General features: G+C 36.6%; 1 protein-coding gene across 3 annotated transcripts in view; it reads left to right on the forward strand.

Moving 5' to 3' along the window:
• Nucleotides 1-12,789, forward strand: part of LRRK2 (leucine rich repeat kinase 2) — a 194,561-nt gene that overhangs the window by 46,633 nt on the left and 135,139 nt on the right. For all 3 annotated transcript variants that reach the window (XM_043446342.1, XM_043446341.1, XM_043446340.1), the window contains exons 14-15: nt 1,916-2,028; nt 12,584-12,728. In XM_043446342.1, coding sequence (XP_043302277.1) covers nt 1,916-2,028; nt 12,584-12,728 — 258 coding nt within the window. The remainder of the gene's footprint in view (nt 1-1,915; nt 2,029-12,583; nt 12,729-12,789) is intronic.

The following is a 12,789-nucleotide window of genomic DNA, read 5'->3' on the forward strand; positions in this document are numbered from 1 at the left end:
GATTATGAATATAAAGCCAAACAGTCGGAGAAACTGAATTTGTTTACTTTGCAGAGGAGATAATTCAAGAGGTTATGAAACTATTAAAACCCATTCATTTATATTTAGTTAATAACAAATGTGTAAGGCATTATTCAAAGTACTTCATATAAAATTAAAAAATTTTTATAGCAACCCATCAGTCAGATTCTACTCCCCCCACCCCATTTTACCAATGATGAAACTGAGACATGATACAAAGATTTTAAGGTCATGGCTTATATAACGGAGCAAGGTTTCCACCCAGGCAGCCTGAATTAGGGGCTTTCCAGGTGGTGCTAGTGTAAAGAACCCGCCTGCCAGTGCAGGAGACTTAAGACAGGTGGGTTCGATCCCTGGGTCAGGAAGATCTCCTGGAGGAGGGCATGGCAACGCACTCCAGTTTTCTTGCCTCGAGAGTCCTATGGACAGCAGAGCCTGGCAGACTACAGTCCTTGGGGGTCACAGAGAGTCAGACACGACTGAAGCGACTTATCATCAGCACCAGCACCAGCCTGAATTAGAATGGGTACTTTCTAAAGACGCATTTGTGCAACAGGTGGATATTGAACAGCTGTTATAGCTAAAGGGCTATGCTTGGAACTCTTGGTAATCTGGAGATGATTAGGTTATAGGTCCCCTCTTCAAAAAGTTTGCAGTTCTAACAGTTTAAAGAACTATTATCTGGTAAGGAAATTATATCAATTCTGGATAGTAGAACCTCAAGTGATATGCCAAAGACCAGAGATGAAGTTTTGGGAATGTTCATTTGGTCTTAATGTAAGAAAGACATTTAGTAAGACTCCTTACATTTGGCATGAAGCTTTTACATTTCAACAGGACTGCTTTTAATGGTCACATCTGCTTGTGATATAATAGGCAGCTTTAGAAATTAATGTGGTCTTGGTCACTGAAAATTAGACAGAAGAGTTTAAGTGGCTTGTCCAAGGTCATACAGCTGTAGTGAATGTCAGGACCTGTTTGAATAAATTTTAAAATGAGCACTGAAAGTTCTGGAAGGGTGAAAATCACGCCTGTCAAATTCTTTGTGGTATTCTTAGCATGTGGCAAAATCCTTTGCATGTACTGTTGGCATTCAAATTTTTGTTAAGTAAATGAAAACTTATATGCAGCCAACTTATAACGTTTATTAATACAAATTACTGAAATGTAAGATTATAAGGTATTGTTTATTAATAATTATTTCTATAGTCATAGGTTTTAGGAACATCATAATTATATAATAATAATAATCACAATTATTTTACTTACATGTTCTATTATATGTTCTGTATATGTTCAATATTTTTTGACTTCCCGTTTTTCAACCATTTGGGGATAGTTCAGCTACAATGTAGCTTAATAAAGTATATTTTCCTTAAGTTACTTAATACTTTTGTACAGCCTTAGAGGACTTTTGATAAAACTACATGTTCTTTACCATCACAATGCTGAATTTTCCACTGTTATTCCAGCTACTCTTTATGTCTACCTTTCATATCTGACCTTTTTATGTTATAGTCCAAATAACTTTGAACTTTTTTCAAATCATCCACCATTGCATAAAAATCTAGCTGCTTATGATGAGTACAGACTGTTTGTTAATACACAAAAAAGAGATTGTTGGTTCCAGAAAATTGCTCCACCATAGTAACTTCTTGCTACTTTAAATTCAGTAAACATCCATATACAGTGTATTTATTTTATATTCAGTGATGAACAATTTTTAAAAATTTCTTAAACTTTAGAGTTATTTCTTTGATAAAGAACCATGGATTAGAAAAAGGTACAACATGTATATGTATTATTGGGTTAATTATAATCATTCCTAATAAATGACATTCTATTCAGCCTAAATCTTTTATGAGAAAATGATTTGTATTTATTTTGCATTTAGGCATCCCAGAAGAATACAGGGAAGATACTGAATATCAGCATAAGCTAAATATGATTGAAAAGCAGTGTTTCAGGAATGATATTCACAAATTGGTCCTGGCAGCTTTGAACAGGGTATGTATAATATGAGATTCTGCCTTTATACTCTTAACTAGAATATGAAATTTGGGGATGTATGGGGGCTTTTATTAGCTTAAGTTTCCCATGTTCTGTTTACTATGATAGTAAGAAGTTATCTGTTTAGAAACATAAGATGACAGTAGGGATGTAAGAAGAAGAGATGCCATGCCAGCTAAGAGAAGTGCACGGTCAATTACGGATTTTGACAGGCTCTTTTGATAAATCCATTTGAGTCAATTCAGTCAGAGAGAGAACTCTGGATGTTCACCTTAACCTCATGAGTGATGTCAGGAGCCGTGGCTGCTATTTTCTCTTTCTGTCCTCCTGGTCTTTCTTTTCTGGTCCCATGCTGAAAGGTTCAGTCCATGAAGACACACAGGGAGCAACATTGAAGTTTTTTTTTTTTTTATTCCCTGTGCTTTTTTGTATTGTACTCCTTAGAGATAACCTATGAAATAGCTCAGTGTTCATTGTTTCTTCCTAGTATTGGGCATTTACAAACACTGGGTTTCCTTCTGGCTCAGCAGTAAAGAATCTGCCTGTGATGCAGGAGATGGAGGAGACACGTGTTTGATACCTGGGTTGGGAAGATTCCCTGGAGAAGGAAATGGTAACCCACTTCAGTGTTCTTGCTGTGAAAATCCCATGGACAGAGGAGCCTGGTGGGCTACAGTCTGTGGGGTTGCAAAGAGTTGGACACGACTTAGCAACTGAGCATGCACATAACTATGTACATTTGCAATGATATGCTATAATTAATAAATTAATAATCATACAGAGTCTGAAAAAAAGAGAATTATGTTTAGTTGTGCAATGAAAAAGGTGTTGATGGAATTAAGATGGTTTGGAAGTTTAACATAAGATGAATTGGTTCTTTATAAAAGATATAAAAGTAAAGATGTAAAGATTAGGTTAATGTTTTTATGAAAGGAAAAGAGTAGTCAAAGTAATTAATGGACATAATTCCTTTTGATTTAGTATACTTTGAAAAATGTCATGAATTAAATAGAAGAACCTGCAGAGAGATCTTCAAACATTCATTTTAAACTGAACTTTATAATGTAATTGTCTATGACATATTTGAGTCATTTTTACTCAGACTTTAATATGATTCTTGAAGATAGCTTTGGGTTGAATTTAATTCTGGAAATACTTGGTGAAAATAAGAATGTGGAAGGAACTGTGTTAGGCGCTGGGAGGACAAAAATGAATATGTTTTGTATCCTTCTGTAATGGATCTCATAATCTGGCTGGGGAAGTAACAGCTATGCATAAAACATAAAACAACACTTAAGTTGTTCAGTATTAGCTCTTATGAGCTGCACTAGTTTTATGAACAGTACTTTAGGTACGGTAAATTGTGTCTGACTCTTGGGACCCCATGGACTGTAGCTTACCAGGCTCCTCTGTCTATGGGATTGGCCAGGTAGAAATACAGGAGTGGGTTGCCATTTCCTTCTGCAGGGGATCTTTCCAACCCAGGGATTGAACCTGGGTCTCCTGCATTGCAGGCAGATTCTAGTGACTGAGCCAACAGAGAAACTTAGTACTAGAGGAAAGAATAGTTAATTTTATTCATGATGTCTGTTGGTGAAAAGCAAGTGGTACCAGAAAAGCCTTTTGATAACTTTGATTCTGGTTATGTCTTCTTTCCTAACATTATTGAACACAGGTGTGATAGAGTGGAAGGGGTTGCCAGGCAAGGGAGAAGGATTGTACTTAACTGCCATCAGTACTGTGATGCCAAGAAAATCATTGTGCTCCTAGGTCTTACTTTCTTTTGCTATATAATCCCAGGAGAAGTGGTTGAGAACCTCCCTGTTAGGCACTGAGTTGTGTCCGACTCTTTGTGACCCTATGTACTATAGCCCACTAAACTACTCTCTCCTTGGGGTTCTCCAGGCAAAAATACTGGAGTGGGTTGCCACTTCCTTCTCCAGGGGATCTTCTTAACCCAGGGATCAAACCAGGGTCTCCTGCATTGCAGGTGGACTCTTTACTGCTGGGAGTCACCAGGGAAATCCGGGAACCTCCCTACCCCTTTTTTTATTTTCCAAGCCACACTTGGGTAATGACATAGCATCTCACTAAATAGTGATTGCCATTTGTGGGCAAGGAATTAAGGTCATGGGGAAGCAGAAGTGGTACTGTTTTATTTTTAAAAATCTCCCCTGTGTAATTCCCCTAATTCTTTTCCGTGCTTGAGAAAAAAAATGCTCTAAAAGATGAATATATATACATTTTTAGTTCTAAAATCCCCTAATTGCATGTGTCACTCTGAATAAATGTTACAAGTCATCAGAGATTTTAGATCCAAATACTGTTGATGCAGTAAAATGAATTGCCATTAAAAATAAGCCTTTTCTTGGATAGCAAACTTCCAAATAAGATAGAATTTGAGATTCAACTAAGATTTACAATGCAAAGATTATTGAAAGTATTTATTAAAGTGAGTCAGTGTTTGGAGGTGTACATAAATCCAGTAACATTCAGACTGAAGTTAAACCTGTCTGAAATATTACCATTTATGCTTGATCTTTTAGCTTTTTCTACACATGAAAACTTTCAGTAATCTGTTCCGGAGAGATCTATTTACCCAGTATTGTCTCTGGAGAACACAGTAGAAAATAGCATTTGGCCACATCTCAGCATTTTGGTCACATCTGTGTTTTGTATGCAGTGGCATTGCTGCTGTCTTGTCCAGAAACTTACGAAGTCAGACCAGTCCTCTCATTAAACGTACACAAGTCAAAGAGCGTGTGCGCTTCTCAAAAACCTTAAAGCAACATGTACTCAGTTTAAATACTGAAGATACTGATTTCAATCGTGATTAATATATAGCAAAAGCAAGAGCTGATTTGTGAAAGCAACAGCAATAACAAAAACAAAGAGAAATTACATAGGAGTAATGCAAATAAAAGTTTATAGAACTACTCCAAAGAAGACTCTGAAATTCAACTGGGAGTACAAAGGAAGAGTTAAACATAGGAAAATATATACCCTCTGTTTTGATAAGATTACTAATTTTTAAAAAATGAAAATTTATCTGCATTTATGAATCCTTATAAAAATAACAATGGTATTTTCTGGAACTAGGTAAGCTAATGTAAAATTTTGAGAAAATTAATGAAATAATTACATGAATAATCAAGATAATTTAGAGAAAGAAGATAATTAATATGGCTTAACTCTAGTATTAATAGTTTATCAAATGTATTATAAAACTTTAGTGATTATACTGGTGTGACATTGGTACTAGAGATAGATCACTATCACATAATGGTGATTTAGGAGATAGACTCAAATGCAGATTTTCAATTCGTGTATGATATTTCCCAACCACCACAAGGGAAAATAGATTGCTCAGTAACTTGTATTGAATCAACTAATTCTCTGGCCATCTGGAGAAAGCAAAGGAAGCTGCATATTTACATTACTCATTTAAAGAATCAAATCTCATGTGAATGAGATTTAAAAGTAAAAATGAATCTGGCATAGATTCTCAATCAGGGAAGAATACTGAGTGGGTAGCCATTCCCTTCTCCAGGGAATCTTACCCACCCAGAGCTCAAACCTGGGTCTCCCACATTGCAGGCAGATTCTTTACAGTCTGAGCTGCCAAGGAAGCCCACAATCATTATTAAAGAAATGTAAATTAAAAACAAAACAAAAACCTTGTTGGAGGAAATTTAATAATACTCATATACATTAAAATGGAAATGTTTTCTGACCAGCTATCCAACTCTAAGAATTTATAATACAGATACACGTGTATATGTGCACAAAGTTTTTTAACAAGAATATTTATTGTGGCATTATTTGTAGTAAGAAGAATGTGGCAGCAAACTAAATGCTTACATGGTAATCATTAGTGTTGTTTGCCCCCTTCTGGTGATTCTGGGACTGTATTTATTGGTGCTTTTGTAGTTGGATTGAATCATGTAATGGTTTTGGCCAAGGAGTTGTAAGTAGAGGTTTCATTTGTGATTTCTGGACCAAGCATTTGATTTCTGGTGAGGCATCTTATAGAATACTCTTTCAGGTACTGTGACCTGTGATATCTGAGCTGGTGCTTGCTCACTTAGCACAACTCCCAGAGTGGCTGAGCTGAGCAGAGGCCCCCTCCTGATCTATAACACGTATGAAGCATGAATAAAAATTGAACGCTTTCTTTTTCCAGCTTATGTAATTTTGAGGTTGTTACTACAGGTTAATTTAGTCTGTGCTGACAATACAATCCTTATCAATAGATCCTAAGTAAATAAATTATAATATTTTGAGACTGTGTAGGTCTATGTAGGGATTAAAAGCAACTTGGTGAGATTCCTAATGTGTTGCCAAGGAATTAAATACAGTTTTCCATGAATATGACAAATATATTACCCAGGTATTCATTTTTTTCCCTTCACATATATTAGCACATTATGCATACTTTTGGTGAAATTAGTGTATTTTCACTTCTTTATATCTTCTCTCTTCCCTTTATCACTCAGTTAAAGCAGATTATATGGTCTTTAGTTTTATAACTTTAAATGTATAACATATTCTAATGTGTATGGCCCCTGGAATCAGGATATCTGTATTTGAACCTGGCTTCACCATCTATAGACTAATGTATTCTGAACAAGTTTTTTAAAGTCTCCGTTACATTGTCTATAATATGAAGATAATAAATGGCTTTTCACTTAGGGTTATTATGAAGAATTTTATGAGATAATTTTATGAGATAATTATGAAGAATTTTATGAGATAATGCCATGTACTCTATATAATGCCTGGCACATAGTATACAGTCAGTAAATGTTAATATTATTACTATTAGATTTAAAACTATCTTTGGACTCATGGCTATAAAAGATGAGAAAATTGAAGTATTCACGCCATCTTCCTATTTTTACCTATTTTCTAACCAACTTTGTTAAATAAATTAATTCTACATTGACAAGTTTTAAAATATTTACATTCAATTCTATAACCATACTTAATAAGTCGTTTTCATCTTCTTCCTACAGTCATCACTGCAAGTTCTTTTGCTACAGCTTTTCCATTTATTTTTTAGTTGTCTGTTTCTTTTAAAAAAAGATTCATTTCCTGAAAATTCTGTTGTTGTCTCTGTATTTGGACACTTGAAAAAACAGTTTGGTTGATTGCAAAGTATTGGGGTTTTGTTTTCTTTTCTTTGAAAACCTTTTAGGCATTTCACTGTTTTGTAGTACTGAATGTTTTAGTGGAACAGCCTGAGACCAATTTAATTCTTTTCTCATTTTTAAATGGTTTGGTATTTTTATCTGGATGCCCAAAGGATTCATTTTCTTGGAATCTGCTTTATTAGGATATATCTCAGTGTTAGTCCCGGACTATGGTATCTTCTTTTTAGCCATACATTCATTTTTTTTCCGGAAAGTTTTTCTGAGTTGCAGTTGACTTGGCTGGCAGTTAGGAAAGAGACTGATGAAGGCATTTTCCCCTTTAGTTGGCTAGCTGACTCACTAGAGAAAATATTTTGATTGTTTTTGTAGTCTTTGAAAAAACTTGGAAAATTGTGAAGCATAGGTAACAGGATGTTTCTAATTAGTATTTGTAGATGTCCAACATTGGTACTTTCAAAAATTTCATGTGGACAACACTTGCTAGTAAATTAATTTCAATCCCTGTTTGAATAACAATGTAATGAATCACTATTTTCAAGATAGAACATTTAGTAAGTGAAAGTCCATTATAGGCTTGTAAATATCATACATACATATATACATAATGATATTTACTTTTCAAATTTTATGAAACTGTCAAAATCAGATATCACTATTTAAAATCATCAAATAGTTTATTTGAACTCCATCACATATAATAATGTGATACTCTGCATTCCCTTTCTACATAGACAAATCATGGATTTCCTGTTGCTAGTAATCAGGTGCACCATCAAACTGCACCTGAAATAGAGATTAGGGAAGCTCAAGCGAGTAGAACCAATAGTTGAGTAGCAACTTGTTAGAGGTGATGGTATTAAGGGCAGGAACAGATACTTTATAAATATAAGTGAAAGTGAAAGTGTTAGTTGCTCAGTTGTGTCTGACTGTTTGCAGCCTCATGGACTGTAGCCCACCAGGCTCCTCTGTCCGTGGGATTTCTATGCAAGAATTCTGGAGTAGGTTGCTATTTCCTTCTCCAGGAGATCTTTCCAACCCTGGGGTGGTACCGGGGTCTCTTCACACTGCAGGCTGATTCTTTACTGTCTGAGCCATCAGGTACCACTTGGACTTAATTTTTGCATAAAAATAAGCCTGTGGGTGCATTCTGAGCTTAAGAGCAGGACCAGCTACAAAACCCAGTACAAGATGAAAATGCAGGACCCTCTGTTTAAAATTATTAAGAATTTCAAGGTGGTGGCTGCAGGGTATTAAACCAGGTCTGGGGCCCTTCTGAGCACACGTGTGTGTACTCCTCACCCTGACCTCCCTAGGAGGCAGAAAGGGTGGTATAAAACAAAGTTCAAAATGGCACTCTGAGTTTTCTTGTTTTTCTTTGAGAAGATAATAAACTTTTAACTTTGAACATCTAAGATACTAGTGTCAAACAAAGAGAAATATGGACTTCGAACTTAAGAGAGTTTAAGCTTATGCTTTGAGTTATCTGCTCAAAGGTTTCTGTGTCTCAATTTTTTTCACCAGTAACACAGGGATAATAATTGTGTGTCCGCCTCATAGGGCGAGTGTGAAGATTAAATGAGTTAATACATATGAAGTGCTTTAAAGAATGTCTGGCACATAGCAAGCGCTCCTTAGGTTTTGGTTATCCTCGTGGTTGTTGCCATTGTTGTTATGGTGACTTGAAGCCATGATAGTGTATGAAATTCCATCCATGAATAGAAGAGTTTTAAGAAAAGCTCTTTGGACAGAGTTTGGAGTTGAAAGAAGTGATTGTGAACGAGATGGAGAAATGAATAGTTTTAAAGCTTAAGAATAATTAGGGAGATTACTGTGTCATGGAAATCAAGGGAGGAAAGAGCAGCAATTCAGTTGTTAAAGAACTTTTTTCATTGAATGGTTTAATTTGGAGTGGTTAGGACAGAAGCCTGATTATGTGAAATTAAGAGGTGGGAAGAATGTAGAGGTAGTGGGTGTAGACTTTTCTATTAATAAGTTTAGAAATGAAAGAGGAGTGGTAGCTTGATAGAATGAAAGATCAATTTAGGGATATTCTCTCCCAGTGAGAAGTCTTTCACTTCTGAGAAGAGTGTTCGTTCATCCCAAGGCCTGAATTATGCTGTCACTCGGTGTTCATTGCATGGATGATGATTTATCTCATTTCACCCTCATAACAATACTGCATTATTAGAATCATTTTCGAGGTGAGGAAACCCAGGCAAACTTTGAGCCATCCCTTCAGTTTCACCCTGCACCACTTTGAGTTTCTTTATATTTTTGAATAATACCTTCTGACTAAATACCACTTCTCAGTAAATGTTATTTCAGTCATTTTTAATGGCCCAGAGATTCATGGAACTCTTTAAGTGATGAGACAGTTCAAGCCCAAATTTAATTGACTCCAACCTGATATACTTTTATTACTCAAGGAATTGGTAAGATGGAAATAATGGTGGGGAAAATTGCCAAAGGAGACAAGAATATGAGTGTCTTGCTGAAATGATAGATGAAATGGTATCTGAGCTGAGCAGTTCAGTGGTGGAGGAGGATGACACAGGATGAGAAAATGATGCTTCTGTTCATAATCTATATGAAGAAAGATGCGAATAAAAAACACATGAGAGGTATTGAGGGACAAGACTGGGAAATAAATGAAAATCTTTTCAGTGACAATAGGGGGAGGTGAAACAGGTTGGAAGGCAGTAGGTTTTTGTTGAAGAGGCTACATCAGAATTTGAGGTCTGACTGGAAGATGTTTCAGCTCTATAGTGAAGGTGTTTTCTAGTGGCTAAGTCGTTTCTGACTCTTTTTGACCCAGTGGACAGAAGAGTTCTCTGTCCTTCACTATCTCCTGAAGTTTGCTCAAATTCATGTCCATTGAGTCAGTGATGCTGTACAACCATCACATCCTGTCACCTCCTTCTCCTCCTGCTGTCTGTCTTTCCCAGCATCAGGGTCTTTTCCAGTGAGTTGGTTCTTCACATCAGGTGGCCAAAGGATTCGAGCTTCAGCTTTAGCATCTGTCCTTCTAATGAGTATTCAGGGTTGATTTCCTTTGGGAATTGACTGCTTTGGTCTCCTTGCTGTCCAAGGGACTCTCAAGAATCTTCTCCAGCACCACAGTTAGAAAGCATCAATTCTACAGTGCTCAGCCTTCTTTATGATCCAAGTCTCACATCCATACCTGACTAATGGAAAAATCATAGCTTTGAATATATGGACCTTTGTTATTGATGTGATATCTCTGCTTTTTAATAAACTTAAGAGGTTTGTCATAGGTTTCCTTCCAAGGAGCAAGTGTCTTTTAATTTCCTGGCTACAGTCATGGTCCACAGTGATTTTGGATCCAAGAAAATAAAATCTATCTCTGCTTCCACTTTTTCCTCTTCTATTTGCCATGGGGTCACAAAGAGTCGGACACGACTAAGTGACTGAACTGAACTGAACTGAACTGAATGGGACCAGATGCCATTATCTTAGTTTTCTGAATGTTGAGTTTCAAGCCAGCTTTTTCACTCTCCTATTTTATCCTTGTCAAGAGGCTCTTGAGTTCCTCTTCACTTTCTGCCATTAGAGTGGTATCATCTACATATCTGAGGCTGTTGATATTTCTGCTGACAGTCTTGATTCCAGCTTGAGATTCATCCAGCCTGACATTTTGCATAATGTACTCTGCATAGAAGTTAAATAAACAGAGTGACAACACACAGCCTTGTCTTACTCTTTTCCCAATTTTGAACAAGTCAGTGTTCCATGTCCGGTTCCAGCTGTTACTGCTTGACCCACGTATAGATTTCTCAGGAGACAGACAGGTAGGGTGGTCTGGTTTTCCATCTCTAAGAATTTTCCACAATTTGTTGTGATCCATACAGTCAAAGGCTTTAGCATTGTCAGTGAAGCTGAAGTAGATGTTTTTCTGGAATTCTCTTGCTTTCATCAGGATCCAGCAAATGTTGGCAATTTGATCTCTGGTTCCTCTGTCTCTTTGAAGCCCAGCTTGTACATCTGGAAGTTCTTGGTTCACATACTGCTGAAACCTAGCTTGAAGGATTTTGAGCATAACCTTGCTAGCATATGAAATGAGTGCAATTGTACGTAGTTTAAACATTCTTTGACATTGCCCGTCTTTGGGGTTGGAATCTGACCTTTTCTAGTCCCATGGCCACTGATGAGTTTTCCAGATTTGCTGTCATATTGAGTTTAGCACTTTAAAAGCATCATCTTTTAGGATTTTGAATCTCTCAGCTGGAATTCCATCACTTCCACTAGCTTTGCTTGTAGTAATGCTTCCTAAGGCCCACTTGACTTCACATTCCAGGATGTCTGGCTCTAGGTGAGTGACTACCTAGAACATCATGAAGAGCACCATGGAAAAGCAGAGTGTAAGTGGTAAATGTCACAGACATTGAAAGAGGGGAGGTGTGATTGTGATTGTCACATGATTGGAAAGTGTGTTGTTGATTGTTTTCTTGTTAGTCAGTGAGAAGGATGGCCTTGGAAAAGTAGTGGCTTCTATTAGAATACCTGTCAAATAATGTCAAATTCTGGAAGAATTGAATTTAAAAGGTTGGAAGAGATTAAGATTCTTGACTTTTAAGGCAGAAACATTTATATTAAGGTACTAGTCCTGACTGTGCTATGCTTTGATGCTCAGTCATGTCCAGCTCTTTGTGACCGCATGGACTGTAGCCCATCAAACTCCTCTGTCCATGGGATTCTCCAGGCAATAATACTGGAGTGGATTGCCATGCCCTCCTCCAGGGAATCTTCCTGACCCAGGGAGCGAACCCAGGTTTCTTGCATTGCAGGTAGATTCTTTACTGTCTGGGCCACCGGGGAAGTTCTAGTCCTGACAATTGTTAGCTATGTGACTTGAGCTCTTTTTCCTGCATCTTTAAAGTTGGCGAACCTATTGTACAAAACTTGATGGGGAATAAATGAGGTATAACATGTAAACGTATAAAGAGTAAATTCTCAGTTAGTATTTTCTATGATGAGGGACAGCATTGCATTTTTATGGTTAAGAGTTTATGTTGTGATAGCAAATGTCTTTGACTTGGTATCTTCTCAGCAGTGTACAATCTACATTCAATGAACTCATCTTTTAATGGGAATCATATTAGTATATATTTAATAAGGATGCTCTGAAAAGAAAAGCACGTGAAATTACTTAGTACAGTGCCTGGCGAAGAAGAGGTACTTAATAAGTGCAAAAATGTTAGCTCTTATTCTTAATAATAAATAAAAGTAATTAGCGATACAAGGTAGAATCAAGAATGGTAATTTTATTTGGACTCCTTAGTTTATGTTTCATCAGCCTATAAGCTGGCTTTAACTAAGGTAAGTATTAGAATTCATTTTTTAACACAGCAAATATTCTTAATTATCCTTTTGACTTTTAGTTCATTGGAAATCCTGGGATTCAGAAGTGTGGATTAAAAGTAATTTCGTCTATAACACATTTTCCTGATGCATTAGAGGTGTTATCCCTGGAAGGTGCTATTGATTCGGTGCTTCATACACTGCAGATGTATCCAGATGACCAAGGTTGGTACAACTGAAGTCAGGATTTAGATTTTTATAGGCCTTTAGCTATTAGTTGGACATG

Source organism: Cervus canadensis, chromosome 25, assembly GCF_019320065.1.
Source record: "Cervus canadensis isolate Bull #8, Minnesota chromosome 25, ASM1932006v1, whole genome shotgun sequence".
NCBI classification, from domain to species: domain Eukaryota; kingdom Metazoa; phylum Chordata; class Mammalia; order Artiodactyla; family Cervidae; genus Cervus; species Cervus canadensis.